Below are 23,892 nucleotides of genomic sequence, written 5' to 3' on the forward strand. Positions count from 1 at the left end.
ATCACTACTGTTAACAATAAAATCTTAACCAGTAAGGCCTTAATCCTCTGGCATTCCACAGAGTATAGTGCTTTTATGCAGGTGGGAGTTTTTCAATTTTATTCCCATCTTCACCATAACCTAAGTGGGTTTTCTATCACTATTTCTAGTACAGACAAACATTTACCTTCTACACAAAATGGTTTTTATTCACTTTTTGTCAGTCGAAACCTTGTCAGTAGCAGTTGGAAGTTTTATTAACAGCCATGTATTTATAAATGTAAGGGGGTAAATTATTCAGAAGGAGGTCTCTAAAAATTAAAATAACCTCATTAAGCCACCCCCGCTTTTTTACGTAGGCTCCACACCCAATGTGGAGCCCAATGAGGGACTTAGAACTTTCGACCCTGAGATCATGACCTGAGCTGAGATCAAAAGTCGGTCTCCTAACCGACTGAGCCACCCAGGCACCCACACCCTATTTTAAATAAACTGTACACTGTGAAATTGAAGTCCATTATCTAAACAAGTTAATAATTTAAAGATACTTATTAGAAAGGATTTCCTCATGATTTACTCCATTTATGTGAATATTTATTTTAATAATGATTAGAACACAAGTGAGGGGTATAAAAATGACTATTATAAATTACTATAGCAGTACCAAAAATGAGTATTAAAAAGCAGCAATTCGTATGTTAAAATACATAGAAATTTGCTGTACTTCTTTAACGAAGCATTTTATAAAAGTATAAAACTATAGAAGGTGCTGGGTTGTTTTTTTTTTTAAAGATTTACTTATTCATTTGAGAGAGTGAGCGAGCAGGGGGAGGGGCTCAGGGAGAGAGAGAATCTCCCTGCTCAGTGCAGAGCTTGACATGGGGCTCGATCTCACAACCCTGAGATCATGACCTGAGTTGAAATCAAGAGTTGGATGGTCAACTCACTGAGATACTCAGGTAGCCCTAGGAGGTGCTCTTTTTATGAATTTTCTGTTTCTTTGATTCTTGAGCCAGAGCAACAAGCAAACATTACAAACAGTGCAAATGAGCATCAGCCATCAATTACCTTTGAGTTCAAATAGGAGACTCCAGTGCAGAGCAGAAGGGCCTCAGAGTAACTGCTTATCCTCACCTTAATTTAACTAACTTGTTACAGCCTAAACTCAGTGAAATATAAGCTAACTTCATTTCACCTCCTGTAACATACATGTAAACTCAGAGTACTTACTGAAATAGAACTTGCAAGCGGACCATTTTTCAAAAATCGCGACACTTAACGTTAAAATATGAACTCTGAATATTTTAAAATTAGATGGGAAAACGTAAGCCACGGTTTATGAAACTTGTACTTAAATAGTCAGATAAATAGAAGGGGAAGGGGAAAGGCAGAATTTACACACAAATAAGAAAGGAATAAAATGTTATTTCTTCTTTTTAAGGGGAAATATTCAGCACATTTGATTTAAAACTCTATTATCAGTCTCTTTGAGCTTGATATTGGTCAGAGCCTGGACTTTAAAACAATTTATAGATTTAAGGAATAGCTTTCATGTCAGTTACCACATGTTTATTAGTTTTGGGTTTCATGGGAATGATGTAAAGTAGCCCTGGTATTTTGCTTCCAGGCAACGCAATGGGTAGGAGGATAATAATAATATAGCTCTTTCTTGCATTTCTATCAGTTCCAGATCTCTATATGCTTCACCAACACTATCATTATCCTTAATTTATATGGATGATACAGACTGGGTGAGAAAAATGGAGAACAGAATTGGGTCAGGAAGCAACTATGAAGCAATCCGAAGGAAATCCACTCATGTGGACCCTCACAGCACTAAGATCCTGGAGGGCAGGCTTTCTGTAGTTCGAGTTCCAACATCTGTTGGTGTTTATCCTATTAGGAGGGGAAATTCCAGAAGGTCTCCTTGGCAGTTAGAGTTAGAAAACCAAGGTATCAGGGGGTATGAAGAAGGATAGAATGTATGTATTAGATAGAATGTATCTAATGTAGTCTAGATACATTATTGAAAGAGTCATAGTGACAAGCACTGAGAAGCTGTGCCTTATAGTTTTTCAGGGGTTTGCTCTGCCTTTAATTTCCAGGGGGGTCTGGTAAATGGTCCTGCAAAGAAGCCAGTGAATCCCAGTGTTTCTGACCTGACTCAGCAGCATTGTAGGGGCTTGGCCAAAGCTACCGCTTGATATTTGTGACTAAAACGTGCATATGAAATCAAGCGTCCTATCCTGCAAATAAAGAAAATCGAGAAATGGGGAGTCCTAGAGAAATGGGGAAAACCAGCTGGGGGGAGAGCTGCAGGGAGGATGGCAGTCCCACGAAGGGTGTCCACTTACCTGCATCCACAGTCATGCTCCCTTCCTGAGCAGGAATTGTGTGGCCAAGCCGCCTCTGCACCATCGTACTGCCGGCCTGAGTCCTTGATAGATTAAAATTCAGCCCTTAACATATCAGCCGGTCCCTACAAATGTCTTCAAAGGTATTCCTTGGAGTACTACTATTTTGGGCTTAATAGGAATTCAGCTCCTCATTTATAACCTCAATAAATACATCACACATCTGTCTCCCTGGCTTCACAATGGATCTAATAGGATGCCTTTGTGAAAATTCCCTTATTTTTGTGTAAAAGGAAAAAAAAACCAAAACCCTAAACCTCCTAAATGCCAGGTCAAACAGGATGATACCATTGACTCCATGGCCATCATCAAGACTTTTATTTAATGTCCTGGATATAGGGTGTGCAATGGAAGGGGAAATATAGAATTTTCTAACTACTAACTTACTGAAGTTATTAGTTTTGCATGTGCCTGGGGTAGTAGGGCTGCGTATCACAATGAAAGGTGTAAAAATTTAGGGAGAAAGTAAAGCAGAAAGCCAAAACTGGACAGTGGGGAGAAAGGCCAAGAACATATACAGAGGGAGAAAACAGCAGAGAAGCCCCCCAAATAAAAATTCATTTCCTCTAGAATTTAGAAAGTATATATATATATATATATATATATATATATATATTATAGAGAAGAGAAGTTAGAGAATTCGGGTTGTTTCAGAGCAGGTGCTGCTCAGACCAGATCTTTTTTATACTGTCCTTCTCAAGGGCATACACATTTACACTTCATTTCCATACAAGCTTTTGGTGGAAAGGTTAGGCATTTTATTGAAGAAGGCTCACAGTTCTGACTCTTTGTCATTTTCATCCAGATAATATTCATCATCTGTGGTTGTGTCTGTGTCACAATCTGAGTCCAGTGGATTCTCTTCATAGATATTAAGCGGTGTGCTTGGAGATAAGGCATCTTCTGGCATCTGGCCCAGAGGAGAATTTGAGCCGGATGGCTCTGTTGGATTAGGATCACTAATCACGTCATCTTTCAGGAAGCCAGGGTTCTTGAGAAAGCTCGGCTTCCATAATCTTCCTTGTGTGAGTGACCTCTTTACATTCTCCAAGAAGGCCAGCTGCTGTTCTTTCCCAAAAATTCCGTAGTCAATGGGTCTGGATATAGACGTGGCAGACCGGGGACCCATTTTTGTTCTGCCACTCCACAAAACTGGATTTTCATTTGCGTCACAGGAGGAAAGCTCAGAAAAGGATCTGAATCTTCGACTGTACCCACCATTGCTAGAGAAATCATTCCCTAGGGTCAGCTGACTCAGGGCATTGACAAGAGACGTGCTCTCAGACAAATGGCGTTCCCTGACTTTTGGAGGATGGCTTTTGCGTATTAGATTACCGTGCACACTGATGCTTTTTAAACTGTTTGAGTGACGGCGGTGCGGTTCAGGTTCCCACTCCAGAGATGAAGCACTTTGTTCCTGCCAATAAGTGGACAACGGGAGGCTCCCTCTGGATTTCTCTTCAGGCTCCAATGGAAAAGGAGGGTTCAGTCCTTTCTGATGGTCAGAGAAGTCTGCTTCCCCGAGGCTGGGGAACGTCGGTTGGGTCAAGGCCCCTGACTCTCTTCCCAAGGTCTGAGCTGCCGCTACGTCTTTAGACTTCTCACACTTGGGTGATGAGTCTGAGACATTTTTAGACTCACTCTGACATAGTTGTGACATGCCGTTAGACTTCTGATTGCTTAAATGTGTAGAAGCTTCTCTGTCGGATATTATAGTCACCTTGACAGAGTTCTCGGATTTCTCCACACCCATCACATCGCTACTCAACCTGCGTTCATCTCTGGATTCTACGGGCTTTGGAGCAGGCTCGGGGGACAGAGCGTCACACTCTGGTGTTCCAAGAGACAGACTGTCCAAGCTACAACTCTTCCCACTTTGGGGGAAGATAGTAGCTACATGTCTTCTGGGGCTTAAATCTTTAGCTGAGAATTTTCTGCTGGCTTTGGACATGGCTGCCCATCTGTGTTTAACTAAAGATCTGTTCTTCCCTTTTTCTGGGTCATCCAAGCTGGTTTTATTTTTATTGCTTCCTTCAGGAAGGGAAGGTTGATCCCATGCCAACCTCCGTATTTCGTCTTCAGCTTTGCCGTTCTCTGTCATACTTACCTCCTGACTCCTTTGAGGTCGGTCTCTGGGTTCAGACTGCAAACTGTCTACATCTGCTTCACCTGGACAAGTCCCTTCATCAAGGTGTAGATTTTGCAAAGCTGGAGTAAGAGCAAAGACCTGGCTTTCTGAGTCAGAAAGTCCTTTTTTAGTCTCATTTTGGACATGTGTTCCCGTTTCCCCTCTTACTTGCCTAGGCTGCGATCCATGGGCCCTCCCAGCCGTAGCTTCGCCTGTGGTATCTTTCTGAGGGCGTTCCGCAGTTCCAGCAGCTGTAATCACCACAGCCTTACCTGCACACTCCTCAGAACTTCCGGTTGGGGAATTTCCAACTGTCTCTTCTGAGCGGGCTGGAAGATGAGAAGGGCCACGGTTACCCAACTTAATGGGCTGCTGACAGTCTTCCGAGTTCTCTTCTGTAACTTTTTTTCCCTGAAGCATTGATGAAGGGTGCAGGGTTTCACTTGGCCACTTCTTCCCTCCCTCCTTTCTGCTCTGTGAATCACCAGCAGGTGTTTTAGTGAAGTTATCTGGGGAAATCTCTCTAGTTTTCGATGGTCCTTTATGAAGAGAAATATCTGTCTCCGTAGAAGCCATTTCCTGTAATGTGAGCTCTGAGGGTCCAAGGTCTGGTAAAGCAGTCATATCTTCAGTGGTGTGAGAGAGAAAATGGCTCTTCTCCTGGGCAGAATTGACCAGCCTCTTTTGACCTTCAGATGAAGGTGTTCCTGAGTGCTCTTGTGGAGAATCATTTAGTTTGTCCTTTTCAAAAGCATTAGGAAATGCTTCAGTCTCCACTTTCATTGACTCTGGATGTGAATCAATTTGCTGTGTATACTTTTCAAGAATGTTGCAGAATTTCTTGCTGTATTTCCTTGGCAGAGTGTAATATATCGAAACCACCTCAAGACATTTTACATTATCTTCATCACCAGAAACAGAAAACACACTAGTGGTCTTAAATTTGTGTAATGTTTTCCCACTTTCTTTTCTTGACATGTCTGAAGAAAAAGGCAAAGGGTCTTCATTTGAAAAGAGACCTGTCTTGGAGGAAGCAATTTTGCCATCCTTTTCAGTATGTTCTTGAAAGTATTCCATTTGAGGGTGTCTTTTGGGTAAAGAACAATCGCTAACAGGCGAGTTACTTTCTGGAGGGCTAATGATGGTCTCCCAAGGTTTTAGTGTTAGAGCACAAGCACCTGTGTCTGAGGCCAAGGATTCTTCTCTTTCATCTCTCCCATTAGAGGCATCTGGTGCCCCCGAAGGACACGACACAGCCCTCTTGATGAGGAATGGAAGTGGTCCTTTTCTAACAGAAGCAGGTCTAATGTTTTTCGTATGTGTCATCCTCTTTGTGGCTTCAGACGCTACTGAGACCAAGTCTGAAACAGCTTTGAAACATTTGCTTTCTGACTCCGAAGAACTGGAACTGAATTTGTTTGACGTGTACTTCCCTACTGGGTCTTCCACCTTATTCTTGATTTGGAATGGAAGTGGGTCATTCCTAAAGGAAGAACGCACTACCTTACTTTCCAGTTTCCTGTTATTGATGAAGAAACTGGCTGATTTTCTTGGCGAGATACAGTAAGTTGTGTGACCCTCAGGACGCTTGGAACTGCCTTGTTTCATTTCCCTGTGGTTACTTTTATCACTTGATGCTGATCTGCTTTCTGTTTTGCTTAACTTTTCAAAACAGGATATGCATCGTCTTATTTTTCCTTTTCCTTTTCCCTCCCTGCAAGGAGGGCGGGAATGACATTTGACAGCGTCAACTACCTCATCATGTACGAGCACAAAATTATCATGACTCCTTTGGTTTTCTGAGGAGCTTGGGGCAAACTGATCATTTTGGGGTTTACTATCATTGTTTTTTTGTTCTCCTTCTCCCAGAGATGGATCTTTGCCTGAAGGACTTCTCCTGGAGAATGCTGTTGTAGAAGGAATCACCAGAGCCTGGAGTAAAGAATTATTCGATGGTGACGTATCAGGTAGGATAGCTGAGGACAGATCTAAAGCGTCACCTCGGATCTTGTGGCCGGCCGCTGATTGGCTACAGTTCATAGAATGAGTTGTGCTGCGTTCACCACTTACTCTTACTTCCTGGTGACACCCTGGTTCTGGGCCGGGAAATGATGTTGTTCTGCTTTCCTGAATGAAAGGAGGGGTAGTTGCTGGGCCAACTTTTCTATTCCCAGGATAATTCCTATCTTTTTTTAGTTCGTTGGATTTCCCTCTGTGTGATAGATGAATTTTGGATATATCTCTCTGTTTGGAACTTACTGTGGTAGACGCATTCCAAGCAAATCTTCTGCTCTGGGCTGAGTCCTGGGAGAGGGGATCTTGAAAACTGGGGGAAGGGTTAGAGATTACGGTCTGTGCGTCGGGTTGGGGCATTTCACTTGTCACGTTTGTCTGGTCCATCTTGTTCAGTTGTTCATATTCTCCCAAAATAGAGTCGTTCAAGTCTTTCTCATGGCTCACTTCTGTGGCCACGATATTGGGTAGGTTTTCAGTAAGAGGTGGAGAATCAACTGAATTCCTTTTGGTCACGGTGACTTCTGTATAGGTTTTTCCTGGAAGAGAGGCAGGCTTAATTTTCTGTGCGGTGACGGTGGGCTTCTGAAAGATGGGACTCTGAGGATTCCCTCTGTCATCAGGAATCTGGGGGAATGAAGTTTTGAACGTAGATGCTAGAGTCTGAGCGATGCCAGATGAATAAGATTCTTTGTTTATGTGTATATCCGTAGGACGACTGCCGTCTTGACACACTGACTTACCAGATGGGATGTGATAGCCTGGACCAGTCAGAGCACAAACATTCGGTGTGTTGAAATGAGTCAACTGGCTCCCATTACCTCGTGACATCTCCATGCTCTCCAGCGTGGGTGTCAGAGAATCAAACTGCCAGGGGTGTGGCTCTTCTTGACCTCCGAACATATTTGTTCTGTAACTAGAAGAAAACGATCCCCGGTGTTGAGAAGGAACACCATGGCCACGAGCAGCCAACACACTATTTGCTTCCATGGAAATCATTTCAAAGTCTCTGTGGGAAGAAGGGAGGAGATGCCTGCTTTGATGAAACTCAGACCAGGAAGAATGTTCCTCCTGTTGGTCCCAAAAAGGACTCTGTCTAAATCTTTGTTCCCTGTTTCGTCCAAAGGTGTTGCTAGAGAAAGATTGAGCAAATGGGTTTTCCTGAGGGTAGAATGGCATATTCTCTGAATTCTCAAATGGGTCAGGACTCATTGCATTATCCACGGGGGCATTAAAATGAATACCTTGGTAAACACTCTGTGAACGGTAGAATCCGTATCTCGTCTTCTCCCGAAAACATCTGGGATACGCATACGGGTCGGCAGTGTCAATCTCCATGGGCGAGGGGGCCCTCGGAAACTCTTCCTGGCTCTGTCTATCTCCAGAAGAATCTGCTCTATTCCATATGATGGATGACAAAGGAGTCCTCTTTGGGCTCTGCTGGTGCCTGGGTGGTAGAAACCCACTCTTGTTCTGAGTGATGGTTGGAAAATGTAAGCTTCTTGCTGTGAAATATCTTGTAGCTGGTGAAGCTGATCGTTGCCTGCTGTCAAAACACAGAGAAGTACTACCAAAAGTATTCTTTCGCACAGAATCTTCTTTTAGGAGCCTGGGCTCCCTTGTTCTGTACATATCATAAATTGTTTTTGTTCTTGGAGAAAAGGTTCTAAAACCTTCCCTAGGGGCTCCTGGCCTCAGGATGTCATAGATAGACAGATTAGAAGTTTCATTATAGTGGTTTTTGTGCCATCCGGTGATATTACCGTGTGTGTTCCCTCTAGAGTAGAAATGGCTGAACTCTGTTCTCGAGCCATAGCTGAGAGATGTTGTGGTATTCACGGAGCTTGGACACTGTTCCTGAGCCAGTTTGGTATCCAGATCATCCAAAACTGAAAGGAGAATATGAGTCAGCTTTTTTGTACAACACTTTACAATCTAATAATAATTTGAGTTGTTGGGGCCCCTCATCAAGAAATAAAATCATTTAAAATTTTATTTTTATTTTTTTAAGTAGGCTCCATGCCGAGTGTGGAGCCCAACATGGGGCTTGAACCCATGACCCTGAGAGCAACACCTGAGCCCAAATCAAGAGCTGGATGCCTAACTGACTGAGCCACCCAGGTGCCCCTCTAATTTTATTTTATTTTATTTTTTTTTAATATTTTATTTATTTATTTGAGAGAGACACAGTGAGAGAGAGCATGAGCGAGGAGAAGGTCAGAGAGAGAAGCAGACTCCCCGTGGAGCTGGGAGCCTGATGCGGGACTCGATCCCGGGACTCTGGGGTCATGACCTGAGCCGAAGGCAGTCGTCCAACCAACTGAGCCACCCAGGCGTCCCTCTAATTTTATTTTTATATAAATGTGGTGACATATGTTTTGATTATGTTTTTAAGATATTCTGAATTTTACAAAGTTGTGGAGGAAGTTTCTTTTTCATTCTTTTTCAAAATTAACTTTCGATAATGCCTTAAGGACATAAAGCTACATTTTTTTCCCCCAACAAAAAAATTTTAAGTGTGTGTTTGGCTTTTTTTTTAGTTCATCTTTTGTGTCACCAGGTAGCTAAAATATTTCCCACCATGTTTACCTCAGAGGGTTCCAATAAAAATGAGAGTCTGTAAATAACATGTGATTTCTCAGTTGTACTGTTAAAAAAAAAACAGCATTACCACCAAAAGCTCAAGCATGTAATTTATAAACATACTTACTTGGATGGATTTGAGCAATACAGAAAATTTAAAGTTCTATACAATATTGCTAACTGATATGCTAACGCTAGATTGTTTTCCTGGAAAAATAAAGACCCCACTATCATCCCTATAATATCACACTTTCTATGTGTCAGCCCTGGTTCTAAATACTTAATTTATTAATGCATTAAATCCTCACAGAACCTTATAAGACTGGCACTATTACTGTTCTTGTTTTATAAATGAGGAAACTAGGAATGAACAGATTAGGTTGTCAAGGTGACAGGCCGTCTGTCTGCTGAGTCCACATAATATAATGCCTGGGCCATAAAAGCTCGCTTTTCATTTTTTTAATGAACTATAAAGGTGATTTCACTGCAAGCTCATGATGTTACAAGGATTTGGACTTGCAGTTATTAAGCACGGTTGACTTTTCTCTCAGTGGCAAGGTTGGAGGGGTGGTGTCCAAGTTAGAGCTCAGTGACCTCCTTCTAATATGGAGGACCTGGGGCAGCCCAAAACCAGAGATCAAGCGTACTAGGACCCCAGCCTCTGAGACCACAGACAAGACACAGGATACATTCAGTCTGTTGATATTTCTTTGAATTGTGTTTACTTACTCATATATGACCTCTTTTCCTCAAGAAAAACCTGTCAGATTTTTAAATAGAACAATTATCTTTTAAGGTTTCAAGATTCCCAAGGACCCATTTTGTCGTGGATACATTTTTATCATATTCATGTTATAATAAATACAAACAAGTAGATTATGTATTTATTGAAGAAATGTTCATTCATGACAGTCAAATCTGGTATGAGAAATAAGTTATGGGATAATTTAAATTGCTGAAGAAACCACAACTTTCCTTCTAAGTTACATAAAATGGTGCACTCTCAGGGGCACCTGGGTGGCTCAATTGGTTAAGCATCTGTCTTAGGCTCAGGTTATGATCCCAGGGTCCTGGGATCCAGTCCCACATCGAGCCCTCTGCTCAGCAGGAAGCCTGTTTCTCCCTCTGCCTGCTGTTACCCCTGCTTGTGCTTTCTCTCTCTGACAAATAAATACATAAAATCTAAAAAAGAAAAAAAAAAAGTAACATGCTAAAGTTTAAAAAGAAATGGTGCACTCTCTCCTTGGTTCCTTAAAATGATTTGTCATTAAAAAATTTCATCTTAATTCTTCAATGACAGGGAAAGGGAGGCATATCAGCATTTGTGAAGGTGGGTGGGATATATTTCTAGATATATCAACTGTGTTCAGGCAGGTGTCAAAGAGATTTCTGATGTCTGTTCCAGATTTTCCCAACCCTACAGTATTTGTAAGCTGGTGCTATTTAAGTCTGCACAGCCACCGGAAGAACAAATCTTGAAAATCTGTACCTAAGGAAGTCTACAGGGAATCATCCCAAAGAAAAAAATTATTTATCTCCCGTCTCTGAAATAATTCCACTTATCCACACACACAAAAATCAAACAGTGCCAAAATGTAAGCCAAGGTATAAAGAAAACACAATTATGTCAAAATTATATCATGAGTAAAAAATCTGTCCTTGAAACAAATTATAATAAAGTCTCTTTGATTGCTGTTCTTCCTTTCAAGCTAGTTATAGTTTTTTTCCCCCCTTAAATAAAGTCTTTTGCTACCTACAAAAGCAACATAAATGGAAAAGTATAACAAAAAGATAAAACTCCTGGATTCCTCCCCAGATGTAACCACTTTTAACATCCCCATAGGAGGATTTTAAATTATTCAAAAAGCCCGTTATATTCATTACTCTTGAGGTTAAAAAAAATAATAATCTGTTCTGTGTTTCCTTTTTATTTTCAGAGAAGCCAAATCATTTTTTTTTCCATGTCATAAACAGTAGCTCTCCTATATTAGCAAACCTTTGTTGTGTAACAGATTTTCCTCTGGGCTATGTTTCTCTGAAGCAAGTTCTCTGCCAGGAACCATGTAACTGAAAGGTCAGCCCCCTCTCCCCCAGATGGGTGTCTCTCTCTGACCACCCCCCTCTTCCAACACAGCATCCAGGGGTGGTCATTGCCTCTGCAAACAGAATTTAGTTCCTCAGCATGAAGCTGGTGAATGACTTCAGAGTTGACTGTTCCACTGGCCAGGTTTCATTTTGATACAGAATAACCTAAGGAAAGGGGAGCTATGCTTTATATAATAATAAGATCCATGTGTATGCGGCTCCTTTAGGGATGTGTCTGTTTTTATTGCTATCTGTCGTACAAGGTTAGTTGTTTAACAACAATTAGGTTTTGTCACAGTGCATTTAGGTACTGATTGGGAACAATAAAAGTCCATTAGGAACAGTAAGCTTTATATACGTATTTCTTAGAAATGCATTTCCTTTTTACCTGAGGTTAACTATGAAACGTTATTATCATTCCACAGAATTATCAGCCTTCATCTGAGCATATTTGCTTAGATTATATTTAAATAGAAGATTCTGGAATATTTGTGTTAGTAGCATGTAACAGCCTCCTCTTCAGATAAGGGAAGCAAAAGGATTTAAAAAATATACGGATTGCTATGTCTTGAGCGTTTTAACACACACTGCAATCATTATTTGCTTTAGTTCTGGGCGTCAGCTTCATACATAGACTTACCTTGGAAATACTCATTTTCTAGCAGGGATGCATCCCACGGGGGCACGCCATTTCCCTCCCTCATGCTTGTGGGCCTGGGGACAAATGCACTCTCAACTGGCGGATTTTCCAGAGGTGAGCTGTGTATTTTTGCCTGCTAATTTTGAGACAGAAAAATGCAATATTATTTCTGGACCTTCTCTAGCTAGAATACTCACATGTCCCCACAAAAAGCTCCCAAACCTAAAATTCTTAGTCTAAGGAAAGCAAATCAATTTTTCTAACACCTCTCAACTTAGAATGTTTCATTATTTCTGTCATTTGTAAGTGATCACGAACTTCTCTACACTTACACTAATGGTTTTTACTCTGAGTCTTCAAGCAGTATATTGAGTTTCTTTCTGCCAAGTACTCCTACAGACACAGCACGACACAAGTCTTAGGGAGTTTCCCGGAACACAGGAAAGAAATCGACCTCTCTTGAATTGGGAGTGTTGTCTCCATGGCCCCAAAGGCTGGAATTTTAGATTTCTTAACACTGTTCCTGCTCTATCAAGAGCTGGAGAGCTGCAGCTTGTACCGGACCTTAAGATTTGTGAACTTGATGCTTTAGGGGGAAAACAAAAACTATTTCTAGCCACAGAGGTCATTCAGAAGGGTAGACCCTCCCAGACAGACATAAGCAGCTGATACAGTTCTGGATCAAAGGTGCTAAAAAGTATGACCTTATAAATTTTTGTTGCTGTTGTGAAGCACTCTTGCTAGCAAGACAGAGTTTAGGGGAATGAGGCAGTGTTAATGTTTTCCTGTCTTAACAGCCACCGTCGATCTTGATTTCTCCAAATCTATCACTGCCCTACTCTCAAGCTTTAGTTTGTCCCCATGACCTCAGGGGATCGTGCACTCCCACGCCTTCACTTTCTATTGCCGAAACTCCATTTGCATTTCCTCTGTCACACCGGTTCTGGGTTCTGTGGCTCCTCTCTAACTCGTTCTGCTCCTGTCCCTGAACAATGCTACCAGCCACTTCCCATTCAGTCTCTGCTATCCGCTCCCTCATCTACCCAGTGCTTGCCGCTTGGCTCCCATGGCCCCTCCAAGTTTTCTCCTTCCCTTTGATGTTTGAAATGTTACCTTTCATCTCCCCTTGAACGCTTAAGACCAAATCTCTAATGTTTCCCAAGCTCCAACTTTTTTACTTCTCCATCCCAGGTCTGTCTAGTTCTAAATCTCAGGTTCTCCTGATTTCTATACTCCTTACAATCTAGGATTTTCACTCCTACCTGTTTTCACTCTCAAGATCTAGGTCACTTATTTCTTGTAGGGGCCCTGCCCACGTTTCACTGACTTAGAGGTTTTCAATTCTATAGGCAAGGAATGGAAGGGAAGACATGCCGACATTTATGAATAAGAGAGAAACAATCCTGCGATCACTTTTGTGGGTCATTGGATGTAATTAAACACACTAATATAAGAACCAGAAGTAAACAAATACAGAGACAATGTAACTACAGTGAGATACCAACTGGATAAAACCAACTATAATAAAACTGGAAACAAGGGGCGCCTGGGGGGCCCAGCTGTTGAGCGTCTGCCTTCAGCTCAGGTCATGGTCCCAGTGTCCTGGGATCAAGCCCCGCATCGGGTTTCCTGCTTCTCCCTCTCCCGTTTTCCCTGCTTATGTTCCCTCTCGCTGTCTCTCTCTGTCAAATAAATTAAAAAAAAAAAAAAATACTGGAAACGAATCATTCATGTAGACTAGATGCATCTGATTAAGAGAAGAGCATTGTCACTCAACCATTTTGACACCTGAATGAACTTCAACTCTCCTTTGTACAGACCAGACCACATGCTTTTTGGCTTCCTGGATCATATGCTTTTATAATGAAAATTTACACTTAAATGAAAAATACATGGACGGAGGGCTCAGGTGAAGAGATGAACGTCTCAAAAGGGTTCTTGCCCCCTAGAGACCCTGTCTTTGGTCCCTCTTGGGGCTTCTGCTAAAAGACCAATGCTACTCGTCCAACATGTTAAGGACACTTCTCACACACAGAGGTACAGGTTATATGACGAAAAGAAAATACGGAGAGTTTATTTACACTCAGCTTTAGGGGCGCCTGGGTGGTTCAGCGGGTTAAGCTGCTGCCTTCAGCTCAGGTCATGATCTCAGGGTCCTGGGATCGAGCCCCGCATCGGGCTCTCTGCTCAGTGGGGAGCCTGCTTCTTCCTCTCTCTCTGCCTGCCTCTCTGCCTACTTGTGATCTCTCTCTGTCAAATAAATAAATAAAATCTTTAAAAAAAAAAACTTTACACTCAGCTTTAATGTGCAAGGACATACTGTTCCGTGACGAAATGGTTAAAAAAAGCAACTGCCAGTCAATGGCAGGTACCAGGCATACGATCTCTCTAGAGACCCCTTTCACTTGAGCTCTGTGTGAGCAGTTACTGTGATTATTAATTATAATTATTAGCAGCAGGAGCATCTGCTCATTGAATATTCTAGGCAACATGGGTTTTATACAGTTACCTTATTTCATTATTTTCACCACGCTATGAGGTTGGTGCGATGATTACCGCCAATTTGAGAAAAACCTCACTTGGAAGAAGGGAATTTGCTCCCGGTCACACTGTGGAGGGAAGGATTCCTTCCCAATCTCTGAGATTCCAGAGTCCAGGCTGAATAACCTCTCTTCACTGTTCTGTTAGCTTATTAATACCCCAGGTCCCAGCTGGAAGCATCTTTTGAGGCCAAACGCAGTCCGAGATACTGAAGAATGTCCCGGCACCTAGCACGGGGGCAAATCCCCCCCGGGGCCCAGACACACACGATCTTCATTTGGGGCTCTGTCCTGGACTCAGAATCCTCCTCAAAACACTGCTCCATGCCATGAATTTGCCATAGAAGATGACGCCTAAGTCCCACTCCTGGCCTCGAGGGTGAGAACACCCCCACGCACCAAAATCCTGCTGCTCTTCGACCTTCCGTTTCAGCCCTTCCTCCCCAGCTCCCTTCCAGGGCCCCGTGCTCCAAGCCCCCTGCACCCGGTTCCCGAGAATGGCGCACCCTTCCTCCTAGACCGCCACGCGTGCTCCCGATCTTTGCTCTCTTCTTCCCCTGGAAAATACCAACGCATCCCTCAGAATCCAGCTCGTGGATCACCGTCACTGTGAGCCCTTCTCCCCGAAAAGAATTGGTTAGAATAGTGTTTTTGTACCTATTACGGTGCCTGTTATTATACCTGCGATATCCTGAGAAGTTGTTGACATTCCTCCCACTGGCACTTTGCCACCAGACCCCTCTCCTTCCTGCCAGTCCCCACCCCGATCCAGGAAACCAGGGATTTGAAGACAAACAGATCGGGACCCCGCAAGCAGACCCACTTCTAAAATAACTACGAAAGCTAGTATCTGCCCAGCATCCAGCACGGAATCAGCAGGTAAGAGACTCACGAAGATTTACTGAGCCGCACGTCAACACCATCTTGCCACCATCCCTTTGTCAGCTGCTGAACGTCTCTATCACATTTTGTCCAGTCCCTTGATGTCAACCATCTTATCTTTGAACAAGATCACTCAGGAATTCCATTTTCAACCTACTTTCAAAATATCCTCTCCCCTATGATACTTAGAACAAGTTAAAGAATTAAGTAGGGATTATCATTCCCATTCTGCAGATGGAAAACAGAGTCTGGGTAAGTGCCTTACTTAGGTCATAGGAATAATAAATGGTGGCCTTGGCTGCTCTCACTCATGTGATCTGAACCCCAACCCTGTTCTTTCCATTATGTTGCTTTTTATTGGTATTCTACTCATGCACATGACCTCAATTAAATGGCAGACGTTTTGGACGAAAACCTTGCTTTAAGCATTCCAGCCCCTCCAAGCCCATGCAGCTATCGACTGACTGATGCTCTATACCAAGGGAGAAAATTACATATATGAGATTTCTAGTAAAGACCCTTCCGAAAATCGAGACATACAAGATCTTACAGTTTAGGACTTGGAAAAGCATGTCTGAGACAAGAAAGCATAATGGTCAAACACATGAGTTCTCCACCAGTCCAAATCCTAGTTCTGCTCCTTACTGGGGGTATAACTTTGGACAAGGTAAACTCTTGGTGCCTTTGTTTCTTTCTTGGTAAAATGAAGACACAATAGTAATGACAAGAGCAGCAATAAGCCTCCCTCCCCAGCCCCACAGGGTCGCTGCGAGGATTAAGTGAGTTAATTGCTGGAAATACTTCAGCCTGGTGTCTAGCACTTAGTGAGTCCACTTGTTGGCCCTTCCTATTCTTCTACAGTCTCAGAGCAATTCCCGGAGGACTCCTCCCAAGGCCTACCATCGAATGAACTGGAAAAGCGTTCCAAAGAATTAGAAGCCAGAGTGTCAGAACACTGGCTCTTAAGATCTCAGTTCTAGTCTCAAACACGGCACCTAAAATAGGCTGAGCCAAATGAGGCCTGTTACTCGCCCCAGCTCCCACTACTGCTCTCGTCTGCAAGTCTGATGACACAAACAAACCGTGTCACAGAGTAACCTTAGACCATTTGAGAACTTCCCAGGGTGGCCAGACCTGTAGGGCAGCTGTCGGGAGTTGAAGCCTGAGCTCACTGATGTTATCACACACCCTGGCAAAGTCAACAAATTAATTTTTCAAGGTGTTGCTGAATTTGTTCTCCGTCTGCTCTCTTGCAAAGGTCAAGTCCACCAGTGCACCTGTAGCTGGAAAGCACTCGTTCATTCCTTCTTTCCACTTCTGAGTGTTCAGGTGGTGCCAGTGAGGCAGGAGGGAAAACACAGTCCTGGCCTCGGGGAGCTCACACTGGCCCAGTGTTGTAAGGACACTGGAGATGTGTGTTTGCGGGCACAGACCTCGCATGTCACCTCACATGAGGCCCAGCCACAATCTGTTCAGAGTGCTGGAGGGATCAAGTGGCCAAGGCCATGTGTTTTCTTTCTACTCTCAGAAATGGTGACTACTTGTACCTGGGCTGCCTGGCTCGAAGGAGGCGGCCACACTCCCTGGGGCAATGTGCGCTTCAGGGAACACTGGCAATTTCTGGAGATATTTTTGACTCTCATGGCCGAGTGGAGGAGAACTATTGGCATCTAGTAAGTAGAGGCGAGGGTTGCTGCTGAACAGCCGGTGATACCCAGGGTGGCCCCCACAGCGTGGAATTCCTCAGCCCAAAATGGCCGAAGTCCTGAGGTCGGGAGGAATGCTGAGCTACAAATCTCTAACCTTCTCTCTAGCTCCCCAAATGCTGTTTTCTGAAACCCTTTGCTTCTTCTTTTTATTTTTTTTATTTTTTTATTTTTTTTTTTTAAGATTTTATTTATTCATTTGACAGACAGAGATCACAAGTAGGCAGAGAGAGGCAGGCAGAGAGAGAGAGGAGGAAGCAGGCTCCCCGTGGAGCAGAGAGCCCGATGTGGGGCTCGATCCCAGGACACCGGGATCATGACCTGAGCCGAAGGCAGAGGCTTTAACCCACTGAGCCACCCAGGTGCCCCCTTTTTTTTTTTTTTTTAAAGATTTTTTATTTATTTTATTTGACAGGCAGAGATCACAAGTAGGCAGAGAGGCAGGCAGAGAGAGAGAGGAGGAAGCAGGCTCCCCGCTGAGCAGAGAGCCCGATGCGGGGCTCGATCCCAGGACCCTGGGATCATGACCTGAGCCGAAGGCAGAGGCTTTAACCCACTGAGCCCCCCAGGCGCTCCCCCCTTTGCTTCTTTGAAGCTGAAGAAAACGTCTACAGGGCAGCTGTTTTCTCTTTGAGCGGAAGGTCGTCTAACAGTGTAGCACAATCTCCTATAAAATGCCCGGTCCCCTTTGTAACCAACTTCCCACTAGGCTGCTAACCAAGTGATGAGAAGCTCATTACCTCAGATCTTGGCAAGAAGCCCTCAGCATCAACCGCCAACCTTCAGCTGTTTGTAGGCCAAGGGGATAAGATTTCCATGAATAAATAATGGAAATCTACACATCATACAAAACCTTTGTTTTCGGCAGTTTCTCTCTGAATTTTTATAAAAGCCATTAGCCAGAGTCAACAATCACTGTCTTGAGTTTCATTTGTTTTCCCAGCTCTCCCTCGCAGAGGGACGCATTTCCGAGCAGTGAAACGGTTAGATCCGAGCAGCAATCAAGAGTGCCAACGAAAGGTCATCTATTAGTCCTCAGACTGGGTTTTCAAATCCTGAGGATTCCCAATTAGCTCTAATGTTTTATAACTTCTAGGCATTTGCACTTCCTTCTGTGTTCCTCATATGCTTCAGACCCCATAGCTCCCTCCTGGTAGGGGAAGGTGAGCTCCGAGTCCTTCTCCAAGGAAAACAAGAGTATGGGAGCATCCTGGAGCAGGGCTGGATACACGACTCTCCAGCCCGTTGCTCCATGACAGGAGCCCCTGCCCCTAGCAAGCCAGCAGGGCTCATAAGCAAACAGGGCTTTGGGGCTGACAGAGCTGTAGGCATTACTGACTTCTGGTTGTGGAGTTACAGAAACCCAGATTTTCTATTCTGGACTCTACCATTTACCAGCAACCTTGAACATGACCTTCAGATTCTCTAAACCTCAGTTTCTTCATCTTTAAAATGGGGATAATAATAACATAGTTTGTAGATATCCCCTAGGGATTAAGTGGAATGATCTCTGCCAAGTGCCAGGTGATAGCAGGTTCTCCAAGAGAGTGAGGCGGGTTGTTGGTGTTGGTGTCATGACTGGGGCTCACACTTAAGGAGATAGCGCTCAGTGTTATTCGGGAGGAAGTGGCAATACTCTGAAGAGGAAAGGGGGCCTTCTTTTGTTTCTGAAATAAAAAACCTCTGTTTATATGTACTCCTCACCATGAATTCTACCATGCTTTCTGCAAAAAAAGAGAGAGAGAGAGAGAGAGGTACGAGTACTAAGATTCTCCTCCTGCATTCTTAGGTCCTTTCCGACATTCTTTTTCATCTCCAAAACATGAGTCACACCATAAGACACAGGCAGGTGAAGATCAAAAGTTAAGACCATGAAGCAAGATACAGGAAATGTCTAGCTGCTTAATCTTGTAAGCCTGTGAACACAGAGACACTTCAATCTAAACAGTGGGGTCAGTCCCTCCCTGTGAACTTGTCCCCGCCAAATGCATCCCACAGATCACTGGCTTCCACTCTGAACACAAATGACGATCTTGTCGAGAAAAGGTCAAGCCCAGACCCACACTGGCTTGCAAGAGTGCCCGTGGACACCTCTAGCTTCTTCCACTGCCCAGTGCTCGAAGTCTGTACTGTACGGGAGTGACCCGTGGTCCAAAATCAGAGATGCCATGATGGTGTGAGGGGACACACGATGGCCTCGCTCCCTCCCGGCAGAGCCAACCGGAGACCTACAACAGTTGGGAAACTTTGAACTCTCTAGGGCAAATCTAAGCTTCTAAAGTAAATTTAAAGCTGAGCCAAGGAGAAGCCTATTTGCGTAGGCAGCCAACCAGGGATTTCACTAATGCTGAATTCCTTGGCATAACCTTAACTTTCCAGTTACTCACCGTAAGGACTCGCCTCACAGACGCAGGAGGTCCCGGGTGGTTGTCACATCTGTGGAAAGAATGTGAAATAATTTCTTTGAAGAAGTGCCCAACTTTTACTAGGAGGAAAATCAACAGCACATTTGCTGTTATAGCTTAATAACCTGAGAATATATTAGAGGTATTTCTAACATCCTATAGGAAGACATTTCTTGGTTTGTGCACTGTTGGAAAAAACCTCAGAGAGCGTTTCTTAGGACTGTTTAGGATCGACACTTCCCACCTTTATCACTCAAGTAGCCAAGAAGAGATTACATAATGGTGGATTTGGATGTGAGTGCAGCATAAAGACAGAATAACAAAAAGAGTATTCATGGGTTGCAGGCTTACTGTGCATCAATACACGTTATGTCATTTAAAGACATCACTCTTGGGGCGCCTGGGTGGCTCAGTGGGTTAAAGCCTCTACCTTCAGCTCAGCTTATTATCCCAGGGTTCTGGGATCGAGCCCCGCAACGGGCCGTCTGCTCAGCCGGGAGCCTCCTTCCCTTCCTCTCTCTCTGCCTGCCTCTCTGCCTACTTGTGATCTCTCTCTCTGTCAGATCAATAAATAAAAATCTTTAATTAAAAAAAAGCAAGCCCTTCAAATATGGCTTCTGGTTGTTTAGTTTTATAAAGATGCCTTATTCACTAGGAAACCATCTTGGAGAACAATTACACTTTTACTGTTTATGCTGCTTCTCCCAGAAGGTGAAAAATTTACAAGACATGGGTCCCAAATTGAGATAGATTTTGATCTTTTAGATCCATAATCCTATGCCAGGGGGCACTCTGCCTGCATTACAGCTCAAGATTTAATAGACGGTGATGACTCACTGCTCTGTACGAAATGAGGTCCTCACCGTTCCTAAGAAAACAGCAAAGGGAATCGAGCATTAAAACAACGAACCAGGACTTTGGGTCAGATCAGCTAAAAGTGGCAAGATACGGTTTTCCTTTATTGGAGCTCCTAGCTGCTCCATGGTTCCCCAGAGTTGGGCATAAAACCTGGGAAGCCATACAGTTTTAGATGTTGAAGATATCCAGCTATAGCTGACGGTTTAGCTCGAATTTTAAACAGAAATGGAAATTAATATCATGGACTATGTTTCACATTACTCTGAAACACCAGCTCTAAAAGAAAAATATCTAGAACTTGAATATTGAATACTGCTCTTATTTTTATTCTTCTTTTCCCCCACAGCCTTACTGAGCCTACAGGCTGCCTGTTCTGAGTGTTTCGGAGGAAACCAACAGGACTGAGATAGGGACCCTGTTCCCTGAGAGCTTTTGCAGTAGGAACGATTAGATACATAAAGAGTCAAAATACAAGCAAAGAGGTGATGCGGACAATTAGGAGATGTTGAGTTAAATGCCCTGAACATGCAGAGGCCACGGTGAGCACTTGTGGGGGGTGAGCAGGGAAGGGGACAAGGGGAAGGTGGCTGGTGAACTGGTTTGAAAGGCAGAGAATAGCACGGGCAAAACCTGGAGATGGGCAAGAGCCAGGGAGCTCGGGAACTGGCAAGAAACTCAATTTTGCCGGAGCCAAGAGAACATGCCAGATTGGGAAGAGTCTTTCCAGAGCCCCGGGGGCTGCAACCCTCACGGTGTGCCCACGCGGTTCCCCAGGTCCTGAATCTGATTTGGAGCGTGGGCAGCTGGGGTAGGGATCTGTTCCCGGGACTGGCAGGAGGGTAGAGGATGTGACTTAGAGGGTGGCAGGAGCATGACAGAGTGCCACCGAGTGCAAGGGAGTGCTGTGCCCCGTGGGGGATGCGTGTCCCCTGACGGTGTGCAAGACCGAGTATGCCCCTGTGGATTTATGGGCGTAGGACTCAGGTGGCTTGGGGGCCCAGAGTCTCCACACCCATTCTCAGGCCCTCCTAAAAGTGAATTTCTGTTTCTAATGTGAAACATTAGAAAGCAAACATTGCTTGCAGAGTGAATGAAAGCAGCAGTGGTGTGATGGGAGCTCTGCTGGTAAGAGTCCTCTGGACAAGTGATTCCAAGGATCATGACCTGTGCCGAAGGGACACAAAGCTACCGCATCTTCTGCATTTGCTCTCAAGCCCTGCCGAGGCCACATCCTGAAGGTCACTCACTCCACCTATGAAACTTTTATAATTTCTCTCCCGACTCCTCTCCATCTTTCCTACCACCAACAGAGATCTGCCTAAAATGTACATGCAGTCACATCAGTCCCCTGCTTACCATCTTACAAGGTATTACTCAAAATCTTAATTGATGCAAGGCTCTTCTGTTGTCTGATGAGCCTCCCAGACCCACCCCCGACACCCTTCACACCTTATCCCCCAACACTCCGCTCATCTCTAGGTACCTGTAAGCTTGACTTACCGAATTTATTTCACTTCCATAAAATACTCTCTCGACTCTCCACCTTTGCAGAAGCCATTCAGAAATTCTCACTCAGTACATGAGAGTGTAGCTCAAGAATATTCTTTTAAAAAACCAGGGGGCACCTGGGTGGCTCAGTGGGTTAAAGCCTCTGCCTTCGGCACAGGTCATGATCCCAGGGTCCTGCGATTGAGCCCTGCATTGGGCTCTTTGCTCAGCGGGGAGCCTGCTTCCTCCTCTCTCTCTGCCTGCCTCTCTGCCTACTTGTCATCTCTCTCTCTCTATCAAATAAATAAAAAAAATTTAAAAAATTAAAAAACCAGAATCCCAGGTGACTTCCCCCACACAGTGATGCAGCACGCTCTGAGCACTGGCCACTGAGGAGCTCCATCTGGATGACCACGGGCCATGCAGACCCTCTGTGTCCCAAATGGACTCTGTGTCCTTCTTCCACATCTACTCTTTCCTATCCAGTCAATGATCTTGTAGATTCACAACCAGAAACCACCCATACCTCCCCACCCCCCCATTTATACCCCAGTTACGGCATGTACCATCTGCTGCCTTCATGTTGGCACTAGTCCCCTGCCTGTCCCTCTCCCTCCAAGTTTTGTTCCAATCCACTCCCTACTCTATAGCCAGAGCGATCAGTGTAAAGTGAATCACGCTACTTCGTGGTGTAATATTTTATGATTCAAACTCTACCCTGCACCTGCAAGGCTCTATACAACCTAGTCCCCATACACTCTGCATTTGTACATCCCTCTGCCACAGGCACTTGGCACAGCTCTGAACATCTGCACGGAATGTACCTGAAACCTCTTTCTACCACGTGTGTGCCTGGGCAACTCTCCTCTTCTTGAAAAGACTGATGTCATCTTCCCTGGAAGACCTCTTGGGCTCAAGACGTAATGTACCAGACACTCCCTCATACGTCGTGCTCGCAGAGCACGAGGAACTTCCCCACCGTAGCACCAGCGTTCTACGTTTCTCTCTTTCCGTTCCGTCATCCCCACAAGACTGAAGCCCGAGATAGCAAGGGCTGCATGCTTCCTTCCACGGCACCACGCACCGTGTTGCTTGAACACCCTTCTTGAATAAATAAGCAAATGTGTTCCTTTTCATCCTCATCACATCTGCTCCAACGATCTTTTGTCACCAGCACCTACTGAGTTTCCTAAGTCGGGGGAAAGAGTTCACCTCCATTCCCCCGTCTTCTTCACCCACCACATCCTGTCAGCGGGTTCTCCCGACTCTACATTCTAAGTCGTGCGCGAATCTGCCCACAGTTTGCCCTCCTCCCTGCCTGCTACCTCGTCCATCATCTCAGCAGCTCATTCCCTGGTCTCTCTGACTCTGGTTTTGCCTCCTCAAGTCTGTTCTTTGTGCTGCAGCCAGATCAATCTCCCAGCCTCGGCCATACAGGCATTTCTTTGGGGGTGGTGGTCGTAGCAACATGGGTTACCCAGCAACATTGCTGACCCCTACCCACCGAATGCCCAGAGTTCCCACCCTTCATTGTGAAAACCAGAAATATCTTTTGGGGGACAAAATTGTCCCTGGTCGAGAAGCACCACGCTAAAATAATGTTCGTAAAATGAAGATCTGATCATGTCATTCTTCTGCTTACAAACTAACAAGGGGGGCCACCTGGGTGGCTCAGTCAGCTGAGCGTCCAACTCTTGATCTCAGCTCGGGTCTTGATCTCAGGGTTGTGAGTTCAAGCCCTGCACTGGGTTCCATGCTGGGCATGGAGACTACTTTAAAAAAGAAAAAAGATAAAACTAGCAGTGGATAAAATAGACATGTGTACCTGCACACATGCACTGAATACACCAAAATATTTTAGTGTTTGTCCAGGGCAGTGGGTTGTGGGTGACTTTACCCAATATATCGGATATAAATATACATAAGTATACATACACACACACATATATAAGAGAAATACACACAAAATATACACACATTAAAACATATACATATATATAAAATATATAGAAAGTAAGGGAAAATGGTATTAAATGGAAGTGATTAAGATCTTCCCATTGTCTATGGGATCAAATCCAAGCTTCTTAGCGCTGCATGTCCTTAGCACCGCTGGTCCCTGTGTTATGGCCTCTGCCAACCTCTCCCATTCCACCTCTTACTGGTCTCACCTT

At 44.3% G+C, this 23,892-nt stretch overlaps 1 protein-coding gene across 7 annotated transcripts in view; it reads right to left on the reverse strand.

Moving 5' to 3' along the window:
• Positions 1 to 3,002: 3,002 nt before the first annotated feature.
• Positions 3,003 to 23,892, reverse strand: part of EXPH5 (exophilin 5) — a 65,682-nt gene continuing 44,792 nt past the window's right edge. For 4 of the 7 annotated variants that reach the window (XM_032838329.1, XM_032838332.1, XM_032838331.1 and 1 more), the window contains 3 exons: positions 19,358 to 19,406; positions 11,843 to 11,978; positions 3,003 to 8,423 (listed from right to left, as the gene is read on the reverse strand). In XM_032838329.1, coding sequence (XP_032694220.1) covers positions 3,166 to 8,423; positions 11,843 to 11,978; positions 19,358 to 19,406 — 5,443 coding nt within the window. In that variant the 3' untranslated portion in view covers positions 3,003 to 3,165. Of the gene's footprint in view, positions 8,424 to 11,842; positions 11,979 to 19,357; positions 19,407 to 21,733; positions 21,809 to 23,892 lie in introns of those variants that run through there. The other 3 variants (XM_032838330.1, XM_032838335.1, XM_032838334.1) reach the window with 2 other exon arrangements.

This window comes from Lontra canadensis, unplaced genomic scaffold, assembly GCF_010015895.1.
Source record: "Lontra canadensis isolate GAN:19392208 unplaced genomic scaffold, GSC_riverotter_1.0 scaffold104, whole genome shotgun sequence".
In the NCBI taxonomy this organism is placed as follows: domain Eukaryota; kingdom Metazoa; phylum Chordata; class Mammalia; order Carnivora; family Mustelidae; genus Lontra; species Lontra canadensis.